Source organism: Talpa europaea (genome assembly GCF_964194135.1).
Source record: "Talpa europaea genome assembly, chromosome: 4".
Taxonomy (NCBI): Eukaryota; Metazoa; Chordata; class Mammalia; order Eulipotyphla; family Talpidae; genus Talpa; species Talpa europaea.
Window position 1 is genome coordinate 117,318,664 of NC_140070.1, and position 16,909 is coordinate 117,335,572.

At 36.0% G+C, this 16,909-nt stretch overlaps 1 protein-coding gene across 1 annotated transcript; it reads left to right on the forward strand.

Moving 5' to 3' along the window:
• The first annotated feature begins 438 nt into the window (after positions 1 to 438).
• Positions 439 to 16,681, forward strand: DCUN1D1 (defective in cullin neddylation 1 domain containing 1). The gene is given in 8 exon segments (XM_084231320.1): positions 439 to 649; positions 2,270 to 2,438; positions 4,606 to 4,736; positions 11,580 to 11,638; positions 11,640 to 11,661; positions 14,383 to 14,465; positions 14,690 to 14,786; positions 16,376 to 16,681. Coding segments are annotated over 8 exon segments (816 nt in total). The 5' UTR covers positions 439 to 474; the 3' UTR covers positions 16,456 to 16,681.
• Positions 16,682 to 16,909: the final 228 nt, after the last annotated feature.

Here is a 16,909-nt window from a genome sequence, read left to right on the forward strand (position 1 = left end):
TTGACTGTTCAGACTTACTAGATAATGTCACTTTCCCCATTACTCCTTAAGTAATTAAGTAATTAAGGTTTTTTTGTTTGCTTTAAGATCGTTTTTCTTTTTTTAAGGTAGTGTTGGTTTACATTATTATTTGTATTTTGGATTGATTAAGGTTTTGAGAGTAGCCGTACTTCTCAAGATGTACTTACTTTTAGGAGAAATGCAGGGTACTTAAACTTCCTTTCTCTCTCCTAGTTTTCATTTCCAAAATAATAGCAAATTTTTTATTAAAAGTTTTAAAAAAATTTGTCTTTGTGATTAAAATAAGTCTTGAGCTAAAGTGTTTTAACATTTTATGAGGGAAGTATGTTAAGAACGACTAGTCAGACATAGAGAAATAACTTAGTCTTCTATGATTTTACATGGTTTCAGTTTATTTTCTGGTTTCAATAGAACAAGTTGAAATCATCGCAGAAGGATAAAGTTCGTCAGTTTATGATCTTCACACAATCTAGTGAAAAAACAGCAGTAAGTTGTCTGTCCCAAAATGACTGGAAGTTAGATGTTGCAACAGACAATTTTTTCCAAAATCCTGAACTTTATATACGAGAGAGTGTAAAAGGATCACTGGACAGGAAGAAGTTAGAACAACTATACAATAGATACAAAGGTGAGTGTTTGCTTGTGATTTTAAATATTTTGAACCAGGTTTTCAAAGTTACATAATTCTTGTGAGAAATCAGATAATATACACAACATAAATTGGGTGGATGTATCCTACAGTAGAACTTAGAATTACTTTAAGAGATCTGAGAGAGGGCCTCCCCAGTGGCGCAGCGGTTGAGCGCTGGGTTGTGAAGCTGCCCGCAGCCTCTGCAGCGCAGGTTCGATCCCCGGCTGCTCCCCGGCCACTGGCGGAGGGTCCCACATGGTGCGCAGACCTCTCCTGCCGCCCACTGCTCCCCTCAGCAATGTACTTCAGTCCTTCTGTCTCCTCTGTTCCCTGCTCTGGCTATGGTGAATTCTCTCACCCTCCCGTGCTTCTGACTGTACCCAGTGCTTGTATAAATAAATAAATCTTTAAAAAAAAAAAGAGAGATCTGAGAGAAATTATTTTCCTTTTTTTAACAAAATTTCTTAGTTTCTTGATTCCCCTCATGATCCAGTTTGGGAGTAGGGCAGGGTTTTTCCTCTCATTTTCATAAAACTTAATTGAACTCATTTTAAGAAAACTTGCATAACTTAACCTTTAAAGAGTTATAAGTAATATATATTTTATTTTGTTTAATAATTTATTTGTTTAGTCTTTTAATTGTGGTAACTTTATTTTTTTTCTTAAAGGTTTATTTATTTATTTATACAAGCACTGGGTACAGTCAGAAGTGCAGGAGGGTGAGAGAATTCACCAGAGCCGGAGCGGGGAGCAGAACTGGCAGACTGACGAAACACGCTGCTGAGGGGAGGAGCGGGTGGCAGGAGAGGTTTGCTCGCCATGTGGAACCCTCGCCCTGCGGCCGGGGATCAAACTGGCGTTGCAGAGGCTGCGGGCAGCTTTGCAACCCAGCGCTGCGCCACCGGGGAGGCCCAGTAATATATATTGTAAAGACATTTAAAATTTTCATAATTGATGAGTAAAGAAAAAATTAATAGTTTCTGTGTATTTTTCTTTTTATCCTTCTGAGGGAATCCGTATTTAATAACCTCATGTGGAGCCTTCCTTTTATGATCATTTTGATATGCATATACAGCGCTGCTGTGAAAATTTTCCAAAAATGGGATTATATTTTATTTGTAACTCTTGTCCAGAAGTCAGAGGACATGCACATTGTTTATTCCTAGAGATGTTAGCAAGTCACATTGTATAGCAGTGTATATGTGCTTTCTCCCTTATTTGTCATTACTTTAAATTTTTGCTGTCTGATAAGTAAACATTAGTAGTTGCATTTTCCCTGTTAATTTGAGCAACAGGTGTTTATATTGTTGAGATTAGAGTTGAATTTCAGAGTTTAAGGTTTTTCAGTAAAAATCCTATATCCCTATGTAGGAATGTCTTACGTCATGAAGGCGTGTAAGTGTGGGATTTTTTCCCACATAATTAAATATGACTTTTAAAAATCAAGTGTCCATCTGTTCATATCCTTCTGGTCATCTTAAGAATACTACTTGGGGGGGGTGTGGCATTAAGAATTAGGGAAAATATCTGTTAGAGCATAAAGCATTACTTTTTCTCACTTTTAGGAATTAGTAAAATGAAGTATGGCACTAATTTAATATTGCATTATTTTTAAAGATCCTCAAGATGAAAATAAAATTGGAATAGATGGTATACAGCAATTCTGTGATGACTTGGCACTCGATCCAGCCAGCATTAGTGTGTTAATCATTGCATGGAAGTTCAGAGCAGCAACACAGTGTGAGTTCTCCAAACAGGAGTTCATGGATGGCATGACAGAATTAGGGTGAGTATATAATTGTTATAGGAAATTAGGTACATACATTACTATGAGTATTATTCTAGAACTTAATTATGTTTTGACTTTTTAAATTTAAAATTTAAAATTTTACTGGCCCACAAACATTAATATAAGTAGAAATGGGCTAGTAAGCTAGGTTCTTACCATGGTTATGCAGTTTTCTGAGTTTGTCAAGTTATCTGTATTTAATACTACCTGTTCCATTTGCATTATACTTTTATCATTTGTTTCTAAGGGAGGTTCACTAGTATTAAAATAGATTTCTATGCTTTAATAATTAATATGGATTAGTGTAATGAACAAGTATTAATATCCTATTGTGAGTCTTTGAACCCTAATTTATAAACAAACTCCTAGAATTTAAAATTTTGAAAGTTACTGAACACTTTTTGTTCTACTTATACTTTGATAGCTGTTAGCTAAATGTCTTGAGATAAGTAGATTGAAAAGTCATTTATCTTTACCTCTACTTAAATGAGGCTGCAAAAGTATTCAGTCTGTGGATAGATAACAGGCTGCCCATTTGTTTTTAGTGGGTAACTGTTGAATAGTAATAGCTAATATTTATTGAACATTTATTTTATTTCAGGAACTGTGCTAATTAATAAGTAAGTACTTCATCTACCTCTTTACAACTTTGTGAGAGAAGTAGTGTTTAGATCCCCATTTTAGAGATTAGCAAGCTGAGGTATAGAAGAATGATAGAATTGGGTAGTATTACAACTGGGATTTGAACCCAGAGTGTCTGATCCTTGATTTTGAGGGACACTGTACATTAGTCAGGGTCCAGACTTTTGTTATTGTATAACAAAACTTGAAGGTATAACAGGTGGCAGTTCCAAGAAGCTTACACTACCCCTGGGACTGAGTGACGTGAACAAGGAAGGAACTTAGAAACTTAGTAGATCCCCAAAAGGCTGACATTCAGGGCCCAAAGGAGAGGTTAGGACTGCTGCAGGAACATGATGCCTGCCTTGCCTGCTGTTCTGGTGGAGGAGAGACTGGCTAGAGGCCTCTTGTGGAGCCTTGCACATTGCCACCTGTTGGTGAATGCTGCTGGGACCTCCCAGCACACTGAACCATTACCCTCTACAGTAAAATAAACTCAGATAAGAAAAGTTCTTATTCCCTTTTACAGCCTTTTATCGCCCTCTGTTGGTAGAACCTATCAGTAAACCAGCTGGCCAGAAAAGAAGTTTCACAATTTGTACTCCACTAGAGAGTCACAAAGTAGGGCAAAGAAGGATGGGTGTAAAACTGACAAGCAATAAATTAATAAATGGCCTTCATACTATGTTATACAACCAAAGTTAGCCCTATCCTGAACTTGCTAGCGCAGTTTCAGTAGAACTGTGCCTTTTAATTTGAAACTGAATTCATGTAAAATGAAATGAACGTCTAGATCAAAATTTTAATTTACAGACTATTGATCTGTAAGGGTTTATAACAAAAATTGAAGGAAAATAACAGTTAAAAATGATATGGGAAAAAGTGGAATAATTGGTTTATGGAAGCTATAAGAAATAGAATATTTCTCTCTTAAGGTATATTATTATGGAAAGCAGGACTTGGTATTTAACACTCTTTCAGTTCTTTGGAAGTTGAATGCACATCAGATACAGAAAAGGCTTAATATTGATTTGAGATCGGTTCAGTTGAAGATGGTAGGGAATCCAGGCGATGTATTTGTTACTATATTTTATATAAAAGAAGTTCAGATTTTCAAGAGGAATTCTCCCTCATCCAAGTAAAAGACTGCTTTCATTTATTTTGGTGGAAGTTGACATGTGATTTGTTACCATGTAAGAAGTATCTGCTGCTTAAACTAGTGATTGTTACGCTGATTACTATACATTCTCCTCTAATACTGCAATTGACTTCTATAATTCCAGTGTATTGATAGTCCAGTGGATTATATAGTTAAAAATAATAGCCCATTTCTCTTAAAAATAGTAATTATTTCTAATATTGATCACTCTAGACCTTCTATTCCTCCAGCTAATCCCATTTTGTTTCTGTAATATAAAAAGATGAAAATTCAATTAATTTTTAAAAAAGAAGTTCTATGAAATAAATATAAGCTATCATAGGAATAAGTCCTTAATTTATAGTGAAAAGGTTTATCTTTTATAAACTTAATTTTACAATGTAGATGTGACAGCATAGAAAAACTAAAGGCCCAGATACCCAAGATGGAACAAGAATTGAAAGAACCAGGACGATTTAAGGATTTTTACCAGTTTACTTTTAATTTTGCAAAGAATCCAGGACAAAAAGGATTAGGTAAGAATTTTTAAAAATTATATTTGGTGTTTCAAATATATTCAAATACATTGACAGTGTCATTTTTGTTTGGTAATAGAAAATTATGTACTGAGCCTAAAGTCATCATGAAAATACCAATTACTGAAAAACAATGAGAGGCAATGAACTTGTAGTTACTGAGAAAATAACATGCATATTCAGTAATAAGGTACCTGAATACCATATGTAAACCACTGATTATTTTTCATTTTTGGGAGTGCAATATAGAAAGTAACTAGTTAAAATTCCATTGATACGTATGTACACTTATTTATTTAGCCAGATAAATCTGTTTTTTGCTTATTGGAAGCTATAAAGAAAGACTAAAGAAGAATGACTATTATAATCTTATTCAGAAATAACCACTGTTAACAGTATAAATCCATTAACTAATGCTGCATTTAATATCCATGCATTAACTTTGGGGAGCTAGGAAATATGGAAGTAAAAGCTACAGTGTAATTTACAGTTCACTCAGAAAGATGGACAGCAAATAATATAAGTGAACTTGTATGTGGAGGGTTTTAGATAAAAGAAGAAATGAGTAAAAACAGTAATGTTGGAAAATGTTTCTTGGCAAGATGGGATGTGAACTAAAAGATTTGATGTTTGACTGTATAAGAGAAAGTAAAAGGTGTTCAATGAGAGGATAGTCATGAATGAAAGTTCCAGATTTTAGAAATAAGTTTGACTTCTTTGTGGGAGAAAATTTTGATTTGATTTACTGCAGATGCTTGTTTGGAGATTAAATTGGTAAGACACAAGAAAGCTTAATAATCACAGTCTTCTTGGTTTAACAGTACAGGAAAGCTTAAATTGGAATTTGTGGCTAATGGGGATGTCATGAGGAATTTGATGAAGGCAGTAACTTCCAGTTAATGTGAACTTTCAGGTCCCTGTCAGTGTGCTAAGTACTTTACATACACTGCCTCATTTAGTGTTTAACAACTTGGAGTTTTTCATGCAGTAATTCACCTCCAGCCATGTGTCAGATACATAGTAATATAGTACTGGCCATTTTATATCCTTATTTTGCAGGTGAGGCAACCAAGGCACAGAAAAGTTAAAAAATTTACCCAATGATAAAAGGACCTCCTATACTAATCCTTTGTATTTCAGATTGGAGGGGAAAAAAGCATTGAGAAAAGGATTATATGAATAGGGATTAAGTAGAGGAAGTGATTGAAAGCTGGAGAGGAAGGACTGAATGTACATTTGTGTTGGAAAATTGGCCTAAAGCGTGACTAAACATGACTGAATTTACAAAGCATGTGTAAGGCAGAATTCTAAATAATGAATCTCTTTTTCAATTTAGATTCTTCAAGTTAGATTAGATTTTATTCTTACAGTGAAATTCCTTATTTTGTAGGCCAAATTAAACTGGGCTCATTGCTGTATGTTCTCTATCTATGGCCATCATCTAATTGGGCTATTTTTTTCTAGTTTCCTCTTCCCATAAATAAAAAGTGATTAAAGTCTTTGAATTTACATGTATGTACTAAAATGATTACTTTTGTTGTGTTTGTTTAGAAATGTAGCACAATATTTTCATAAGATTATACAAAAATGTTGTGATCATCAAATGTGGTTTTAAAGGTACCGAACCTGCTTTTTAGTTATATGTGTACCCCTTACTGGAGCACAAAGTGAACAACATTTTTGGGTAAATATGTAGCTTTGATGTTGAATATAAGTTTTTCAATATGTGGTGAAGATAATGCAAAATTAAATTTTTGTTGACATTTGATGTATTAACATGGTAAATTGGAATTTTAGATTACAGAAAAAGCAGAAAAAGATAATGCAGAAGAATTAGTTTAAAAACTGTTTGTTCTATTATCTAGTTAATACTGGACTTAGGAAAAATGTAATATTGCTTAATGGATGTAGTTTGTTTTGTAAGATGAAGAGTTCTGGAAATTGGTTGCACAACAGTGTGAGTGTACCTAACTACTGAACTGTACACTTAAAAAGAATTAAGATGGTAAATTCTGTGTATTTAACCATAATTTAGTAAGTTACAAAAGCATAGGATATACCACATGTAGCTTAAAATGTGGACTTTAGTTGGTAGTAATTTATCTATATTGGCTCATCAGTTTTAATAAATACATCACACTAAAAGCACGATTGTAAAAATAGTGCAAATTGTGGGTAGGAGGAAGGTACATAGAAACTTCCTGTACTTTTCTGCTCAATTTTTCTATAAACCTAAAGCTAAAGTCTTAATTGAAAGAGAGAAAAATGTAGTAAGAGGTAAATCATGGCTTTTCTTTTTGTTTTGCATTGGTGTTGGGTACCAGAAAATATAATGACTTGATTAGTTGAAAATTAAAAAGAAAACAGTTTTCTTGTCGGCCCTCCTAAGGATTCACAGGGCTCTTAAATTACAGTATTTGGCAGAAAGGAGTTAGAACCTCATAGGGGAAGGGGATAAGACTCAAATTGGGAAAGAGTGACAGTGACAGCACTGTGGTTTATTTATAAATAGTTGTTCTAGTTATAATGAGACCTAGTGTTTCCCACATTTCCTCATTCTTTATAACCTTAATTTCTTGTGAGATCTGGATGGAGTGCTTCCTTTATCATCATCTATTTCAATCTCCTCCTGTTTCTGATAGTTTCCTGAATATTAAATTTGAGAGGGATTTCATAAATTCTCTGTTAAATATAACCAATCCAGAGTAGCATTTATACCTGATGCTTATGTAGCTTCTGCTTTTGAACATCTAGGGACTGGACACAAGTTGTTTTAGGAAGTGTTCTATTGTAATTACAGAATACTCTTACTTATTAGCCTATTTCAATCACAGAATAGCTTACTTGTTCTTGAATTTCTTCCTCAGTAAGCTAACATCTTTGTCTTTATAACTGATACTGTTGCTCTTTGTCTTCTGTCTAGCACATAGGAAATCTAACCATTTAAAATTACTGTCACTTTATTTCTTCCTTATTTCCCAGTCAGCATTTCAGTTATTTTAATGATTCTTTATTAGAAGAGACCTTTGTTACTCTTCTTACTATCCCCCCAGACACATTAGCAGTTTTTCAATTACTGTCAAAATAGAGCTCTTACAGCTGAACATAATACTCCAGAAGGAGACTGTTTAAAGTAGAACACCATGGGTCTGTTTATTCTGTTAATTTGGTCAAATTAATTTGTTCTCTAGCAACCCTAAATTTTTATTAGATTGACATCTGTAGGTTATTATCATGTGACCTGTGATTCAGTTAGAAACTCATACCTGTGTATTCAGTTTAAAAGATTTTACCATTCGGGCCTCCCCTGGTGGTGCAGCGGTTGAGCCCTGGGCTGCGAAGCTGCCCACAACCTCTGCAGCGCCGGTTCGATCCCTGGCCGCTAGCGAGGGTCCCACATGGCGCAACAGACCTCTTCTGCCGCGCCCACTGCTCCCCTCAGTAGTGTATTTCGTCAGTCTGCCTGTTCCCCACTCTGGCTCTGGTGAATTCTCTCACCCTCCTGCACTTCTGACTGTACCCAGTGCTTGTATACATAAATAAATAAATCCTTAAAAAAATTAAAAAAAAAGATTTTACCATTATTTAAATGTTAAATGTTTATTTAATATTTAAGAAATAATTTTATAGTTTTTTTTCTTAATTTATGCATACAAGAAGAGGTGGGATGTAGGTCATAGGTGCAGGGGGGTGAGAGTGATACTGAATTTGCAGGTTTTCAGGCCTGGTCTCCGAGCCAGGAATGGACCCCAGGCTGCAGGGGCAGCTCTGAGTCCCGGCCACTAGACCACCATGGGTTGGCGTCTCACGAAGTTGCAGCAGGAACTTTGCTGACACTCAACAAGCGAGAAGAAGCAGATTTGTTTAGAGAAAGAAAAAGTTTATTGAGGCAAAAAGGAGCAGAAATAAAGTGGGACTCCCAGGCCAGTGGAACCAGGTCAGGGAGGGGTTAGGAAGTGGAAGTGGAGCCCTGTCTCAGGGAATATGCACTTTCTTTCCCTAATTATTCTAAAGCTCCACCAGTCTCTTTGTGATTGGGTAGTTCTCGGTGGTCTCACTCACTGCCTAAAAGTCTCTGTGCCCAGGACTGAGTCTCTGTGTCCCAGCCCTTATCTTTTTTCTTTATCATCTTTATCCAGACATGTCCTGTTGCCCCTAGTCCTTTTTTGGAATTTGTTGCCCTTATCTCTGGAGCCTTCCTTAACTCTCCTGAGGTTTTTCCTGAAGAGCTTTCCACTTGCCCTCTGCCTCAAGAGGATTCACCAGAGACAGAGTGGGAAGAATTGGCAGATTGACTGAAATACACTGCTGAGGGGAGCAGCGGGAGAGGCAGGAGAGGTCTTCTGTGCCTAGGATTGAACTTGTGCTGCAGTGGCTGTGGATAGCTTCATAGTGCTGAGACTTAATCCCTTGCACCACCAGGGAGACTCTTTATATGTTTGAAAAGAGTATTTTCATCTATTTAATCCCACTTGATTCTCATAACAACTCTTTGAGCTAAGTGAAAAACATTGTCTCCATTATGAAGATGCAAAAACTTAGTGATCAGAGAGGCTAACTTATTAAGGTTACATAACTTGAGTTGGTAGAACTGGGATTCAACCTCAGATCTCCTGATTCCACATTCTGTATTTTTATTATATTGTGCTAATTGTAATATCTCTAAAAATATCAAGACATTGTGAATAGAATTTTTAATCACCTTTCTGTCCTCCCTAGTGAATTGGCAACATCTTGTTTTCCTGAGGGAGAATGGATCCAGTTTCAGTTCATTTCTGTGTTCATACAGCACACAATTGATCATCTTTTATGAAATCCCACATTGTGCATGTTGATTCATTTCAAAGAATGACATTTGCATTTCAATTTTACTATAAAGGCTTAAGGATTCATTCTGCAAGTTTCTCAATTTTAGGAAATGCTATTATTGGGACTTGCTTCTCTCTGTATTTCCCTTCCATTTATTCTGACTGCTGTCATTAATTCCTGTTACTTTATTTAATTTTTTCTCTTTCCACTGCTGCTTCAGCATCTGTAATAATTTTTAAATAATAAAAAATAAATAGCAGTAATAGTAAGCACTTGTGTAATACCGACCAGGTATTGTCCTAAATATTTTGTGCATATTCACTCATTTAATCCTTGTAACAGCCTGTTGAGAGTAGGTATTGTTAGGATTATTTTATTTATTTATTTATTTATTTATAGGCTATTTTTTTTTTTTATTTTTATTTATTTATACAAGCACTGGGTACAGTCAGAAGCGCAGGAGGGTGAGAGAATTCACCAGAGCCAGAGCGGGGAGCAGAGCAGGCAGAAGGACCAAAGCACACTGCTGAGGGGAGCAGCGGGCGGCAGGAGAGGTCTGCGCGCCATGCGGGACCCTCCTCCGGTGGCCGGGGAGCAGCCGGGGATTGAACTGGCGCCTCAGAGGCTGCGGGCAGCTTCGCAACCCAGTGCTCAACCGCTGCGCCACCGGGGAGACCCTGTTAGGATTATTTTAAACTGAATCAGAGAGAGGTCAACTCAGTTACCCAATGTCACTTAACTAGTGGTGGAGTTGGGATGTAAGAGGCTACTAAACTGCTAAACCACCTTTCTCTGACTAGGTTGTTCTGTCATCTAGACATAACTAGAGGGCACTTTTTCCTAAAATTGTCATTTTATTCCTGTACAAGTTAATTTTGTGTGTTTTAGCCACCTTTTAATTACAACATCAATCTTTTTGAGTAATTATTTTTTATTTGAAGGTATTTATTAATTTTTTTACTCAGAGCATAGGAGTCATGAGCATCTTAAGTCTGTATGAGTTTGCAAAGTTTTCACAAAGATAACTTTGAGCCTTCAAGGCCAAAAGAAAAAGAATAAGCATCTTTAATGTGAAGAGATTAGCAAGTTCAATTGCTCAGAGGTGAGAAACATAGTACCTTTGAGGAACTGCAAGTTAGTTCGTTTGACTAGAAGTGTAGATTTTGTCCAAAAGCAATAAGAAATTACTCTAGTGTAAATTTTTTTAATAGCCTAATTTTTTAAAGTTTGTAGCATAGTTAAGCAGAATTTTTCATATATCCTCTACCCCCACACATTTATAGTTTCTCCATTATCAAAATCCCCCACTTGAGTGGTACATTTGTTAGTTATACCTATTTGATATCTTATAATCACCTAAAGTCTATAGCTTACATGAGAGTTCACTTTGTTTGGGCAAATAGATAATGACATATATCCGCTATTAAGCATCACACAGAGAAGTTGTTACTACCCTGAAAATCCTGTTTCTTCATTCTTTCCCTCCCTCTTAACCCCTGGCAACCAGTGATCTTTTTATTGTTTCCATACTTTGCCTTTTCTAGAGTCATATAATTGGAATCATACAGTTTATAGCCTTTGCAGATTAGTTTCTTTCACTTAGTAATATTAATGTGCATTTGCATGTGCATCCATCCTTTTTCCTGACTTCATAACTTATTTTTTTTTTAAGATTTATTTATTTATGCATACAAGTACAGGAGTACAGGCCAGAGGTGCAAGGGGTGAGAGGATTCACCAGAGACAGAGGGGAACAGGACATGCAGATTGACTGAAATACACTAGCTTATTTTATTTTAGCACTGAATAATCCACTATCTGGGTATACCACTCTGTGTGTGTGTGTGTGCGTGTGTGTGTATAAAGCTGCTGTAAACATCATGTTCAGGTTTTTGTGTAGACATAAGTTTTCAGTTCATTTGAGTAAATGCCAAGGAGAATGGTTGCTGGATCTTATGGTAAGAGTATGTTTAGTTTTGTAAGAAACTGCCAAATTGTCTTCCAAGTGGCTGTACCATTTTGCATTTCCACCAGCAATGAATGAGAGTTCCTGTTGCTTCACATCCTCGTCAGCATTTGCTGTTGTCAGTGTTTTGGATTTTGGCCATTTCAAAAGGTGTGTAGTGGTATCTCATTGTTGTTTTTAATCATTGAAGAATTTTAACATGTAAGTGACACTAAATTTACATGCCTGAAATGGCTTTCTGAAAGCAGTGTGGTCCTTAAAATGAGTGGAGGAAGAACTAGAGATTTGAACAGTGATTTGAAGTGGACATGAAGAAGACTCGTGTATATGCCCTGCCAATGGGTGGGTGATGGAAAAAAGAGATGATTTAAAAAGGTACTTAGACGCCAAAACGAGAGAGCCTCCATTGGAAATGTTTGATGAGGAAAAATGGAGTTTCCTTAGTGATTCTTAACACTAAGGTGGTTTTGGGAGATATGGAGGTGGGGAGGTATGTTTTGGTTGCCAAAATAACAGGGTTTTTACTCGTCCAGGAGGTGTGTTCAATTCTGTCAAGCCTGGCAGGGGCCAAGTAAATTAAGGGCATATATTTAGAAGTGTCTAATGACCTCCAGAGATTACTTTCAGTGTGGTGAATGGTGAGGGTAGACACTGGTTTATAGAATTAAAGAGTGTGTGGGAGGTGAGGAAATGGAGCAATGAATGTAGATTACAAAAAGTTCTCCTGTACAACCCGAACTTCCAAACGTCATACCTGTATCCTCCCACTCTTGTCAAATTCTTACTTTAATGCATCAGCCAACAGACAGACTTTTATAGGTACCTCATGGTTTACAGTTATTTGAATATTTCATTGTTTCTTGTCCTTAGTTTGTAAAGAACTAGTTGAAAAGGAAAAAAATGCTCACAATAACAAGTTTAGTTTTCATACATGTATTTGAAGTGAAGAAGGAAATCACTATTCACCCTAATAACAGCAAATCTTATTTTTCATACTAATAATAGCAGTTAGTGAACATAAATTAGTTATGTTTAGTTAGTAAAGAAAAGAATACAATTAAAGAACCTGCAAGGAATACTGGCTAGAGAACCTTAAAGACTGCAAAGATTAAAAAGAGATTGTCATATTTCTAGTTCTCTTAAAACATGGGGATCTGGATTTAATTTTCAGGAACAAATTATATACAGCAGTATAAGACTCCATGTGCTATTAATATTGTTAAGGGAAGGAGAAAGAGTGTAGTTGTAAGGGAATCAGAGAGCCAGGAAAGATTTTTTTAAAAATAAGTGGTGACCTGAATGTGTTTCTTTATAGAGGAGTATAAACCAGAACACAGGGAGGGCAAAGTTCAAGATACTGGGTAAAAGGAAAACTAATAAATAAATAAGATTCTTTGAGGCGGTAGAATGGTATTGGGTCCATTATGGTAGTGTTATGGGTTTATTCTTGGATAGGAGGAAAAAAAGAGGTAACTTTCCATTGAGTTTAAAGGAAGACATAATGATGATTTCAAAGGTAAGTGAGAACATTTGCATGTGGAAACATTGGGAGTTTTTCACGCTATATATTTAGGGATATGTAGTCCCTTTCCTTGATGAGATTCGGTCCAGTGAAAATGGCTGTTTTTTGTTTTGCTTTTGGGCCTATTATATATTTTTCTTTGAGGTAGGACGTGTACCTTTTTGGAATTGTTCCTAGTCTCATGATTTCTCAGATTATCAAGAGTGGTTTGGAGATTATTTTACTTTCTTAACTACTTTGGTTCCTCGTAAGAGATCATGGTTCTTTCTGTCATATGTGAGAAAGGTCGTTCTTTGTCCTGTCACAAGATTGCTTCTATAATGTTCTCTGCTCCAAAACCAATTAAACAGCCAATTGTATCATCATCTTCGAATGTTTTTTAAAACGATTCTTAATTTATTATTAATTTAAAAATCAATATTCTTAATGGTTTCCTTGAAGTCTGGATTGATCAGTCAACAACTTGGAATGTCATATTGGTTAGGACTGTGGGTAGCAGTCCTTTTTATCACAGCCTGTGAGGTGTGTATGGGTCACTGGGAGCAGTTTTGCCCCTCCCCCCCAACTTTGCTACTGTTTTGGTTTGTTGCCTCTAGGGATTTTAAGGTGAAACTGTTACCAGCATCTAGTGAGTAGAGACCAAGGATGCTGCTGATGCTATAGTGCATAAGATAGTCTTCCACAATAAAAAATTATCTGATGCAGAGCCTCCCTGGTGGCGCAGGGGTTAAGACACAACCTATGAAGCAATCAGCAGCCACTGCAGCACTAGTTCGATCCCCGGCCAAAGAGATACCCACATGGTGCAGCAGACTTTTCCTGACTCACCTGCTGCTCCCCTAGGCAGTGTATTTCAGTTGATCTGCCTGTTCTCCACTTTCTCTGGCGAATCCTCTCACCCCCCACATCTCTGGACTGTATCCCCGTTCTTGTATGATTAAATAAATAAATCTTTAAAAAATTATCTGATGCAAAATGTCAAAAGTGCTGAGTTCGAGAAACACTGGTGTACAATTAACATTTGAATACTTGTGAGCTAGGCAAGCATGCTTCTATACTTACCTAGTTTTAAACTTCAGAAACCCCCTGTGAGGTAAGTGGTATCTCTCTTGGCCTTGAAGGACTGACTATTCGTTAAACAGTCCCCTTCCTGCCTTGAGGGGATTGGTGACAGAGGCAGTATACAGTCTTGGACTTAACCTCACTGGGAAATTTTTAACATATAAATATTCAAGACCTTTTAATTTTTAAAAGGCTTTCTTTAGTCTTACCTTTTTTTTTTTTTTTTTTTTTTACAGGGACAAATATTCATGGCATTTGAAATACATAATTTTTTTTTAATATTACAGATCTAGAAATGGCCATTGCCTACTGGAATTTAGTGCTTAATGGAAGATTTAAATTCTTAGACTTATGGAATAAATTTTTGTTGGTAAGTTTATCTGCAATTCTGTGTTCTAAAATTTTGCTTTGTTCAGAGATAAATTAACTTTTAAGTCATGGTTAATTTCAAAACATGTAATGAACATAAAATGAGAAATTTGATTACCAGAAGTTCATCACACAGTTTGTTCTTGATTGTATTTAGTAGCATCTGGACTGTTGTTTTAAATGGGTTAGTGATTTGGGTTTTTCTGTTTACTTTTAAAACAATAGGAGCATCATAAACGATCAATACCAAAAGATACTTGGAATCTTCTTTTAGACTTCAGTACAATGATTGCAGATGACATGTCTAATTATGATGAAGAAGGTAATGAAGTTTTGTCTTACCAGATTTTCTTTTCACCTGATTTTTAATCACATACTCAAACTTCTTATATACTTCTGTTTTTCTTGATGTTAGATTTCTGTCTTCTGTGCTCTTCTGAATGTATGAAATGCCTTCATCCTCTTTACCAGTCTGTATTTTTTCTTTACCAACTCAGTATTTGTGTCTTTCAAAAGGCATGAGTCACTTTCATCCATGTTTTAGATTTTCAGTTATTAGGAACTTATCCTCTTAGTGTACATTTTTTTTCATATTTGTATGCATTTGTATTGTCTGTTTGTCTTGTCTATGAACCTTATAGCAAGCTCTTTAAATATAGTGATTTTGTCTAATGTTAGATGTATTTCAACTGCCTATCATAGTGTTATTGGCTTTGAATAAAGATTCTCTGAATGCTTTTCTGACTTTTCTTCATGTATTTATAAAGATGATGCCACCATCAACTACAGGAATATGTGATTTTTTTTTTTTTCCATAGTGGCAGTGATTTACATTGATTTCTTCACAGGTAGTTCCCTTTGTGACTTAGTGGGATGAGTTTTTGAGATTATTGAATAGAGGTATTCTTTGAATAATCTCTAGTCGACGTGGCTGCCTTCAAAGTGTCCTGGAACCGTTTAACCGGGGATGATATTTTCTTCTTCTTGTTTTCATTGTCATTTATTGTCTTCATTGAAGAGTGGGAAGTATCTAATCCTACATATGACTGATAATTGTGCTTTCTGTTAGACCTTACATAAAACTGAAGAACTTTCTGGGAGGTTGGCATGTGAATGTGTAAAGAAGCATGCATATGTGCAATTTTAAATCTTTAGTAGTTTATTATAAAGTAGGATAGCATTTGATACTTGTTAATTTCCTTTGTAAGGTTGCCTGCCACAGAATGCCTGAACTTGTTTCCTGTCCCACCTATTAAGCTTTTAGCATTTGGCAGTATGCCATCCTGTCATGACCATTTTTAGGATTACTAGGTTTTTGTTTGTTTGTTTGTTTTTTAAAGATTATTTTATTTATACAAGAATTAGGGTATAGGCCAGATGCATGGGAGGGTGAGAAGATTCACCAGAGACAGAGCAGGGAACGGAAAAGGCAGAATGATGAAATACACTGCTGAGGGGAGCAGCGGGCGAGACAGGAGAGGTCTGCTCACCACGTGGGTTGCTCCAAGGCTGGCGGGGATTGAATCGGCACTGCAGAGGCTGAGGACAGCTTCACAGCGCTGCGCTCAACTGCCTGCCCCACCAGGGAGGTCCAGGATTACTGGTTTTGACCAGATTACTTCTATGGCCTCACTTCAGTGGTTTTCAGAAAACCATGCTATTATTGATTGATTACCACAATAGTTTTCTCTGTCATTCAAGGAAAGATGAAGAATTAGGGTAATGCAGCAGAAAGAATAGAAAGAATATATTAGGTAGAAACGCTAAAGAGCTAGAATTTTGAAAGTCATGTTTGTGGGCATATTTATGATGATATACTTTATTATGGGGAAGGGATGTTTAAAAAATGAAGGATTCTATCAAAATGTTAGACTCATTTTTGTTTCTTTCTCTCATTTTTTTTTTTTTCAGGAGCATGGCCTGTTCTTATTGATGACTTTGTGGAATTTGCACGCCCTCAAATTGCTGGGACAAAAAGTACAACAGTGTAGCACTAAAGGAACCTTCTAGTATGTACATAGTCTGTACAATAAATACAACGGAAAATTGCACAGTCAATTTCTGCTGGCTGGACTGAACTGAAGATCAATCCTCAAAATTCAGACTGAGGGTTGAGACAAAACTTTAAGGATACATCTTGGACCATATCATATTTCATCCTTCTAATGGTGGTTTGGGCTTGTCTTCTAGTCTGGGCCGCTCTAAACATTTATAATTCCAACATTGTGGATTTCATCTTATATCTGTGGATCATCCTAGTTTATTCTCCCATAAGTCTTAGAAGCTTTATGGTGATTATTTTGAGGTTTTTCATTCTTGCATAAAGCACAATGCTGTCTTCATCAGAAAACAGTTTGGCATAAGAATTAAACATGAACATCACAAACAATTATAAAAACTTCTAAACTATATGCTTTGGGCTAGTTGCAAAGACTATGCTGATAG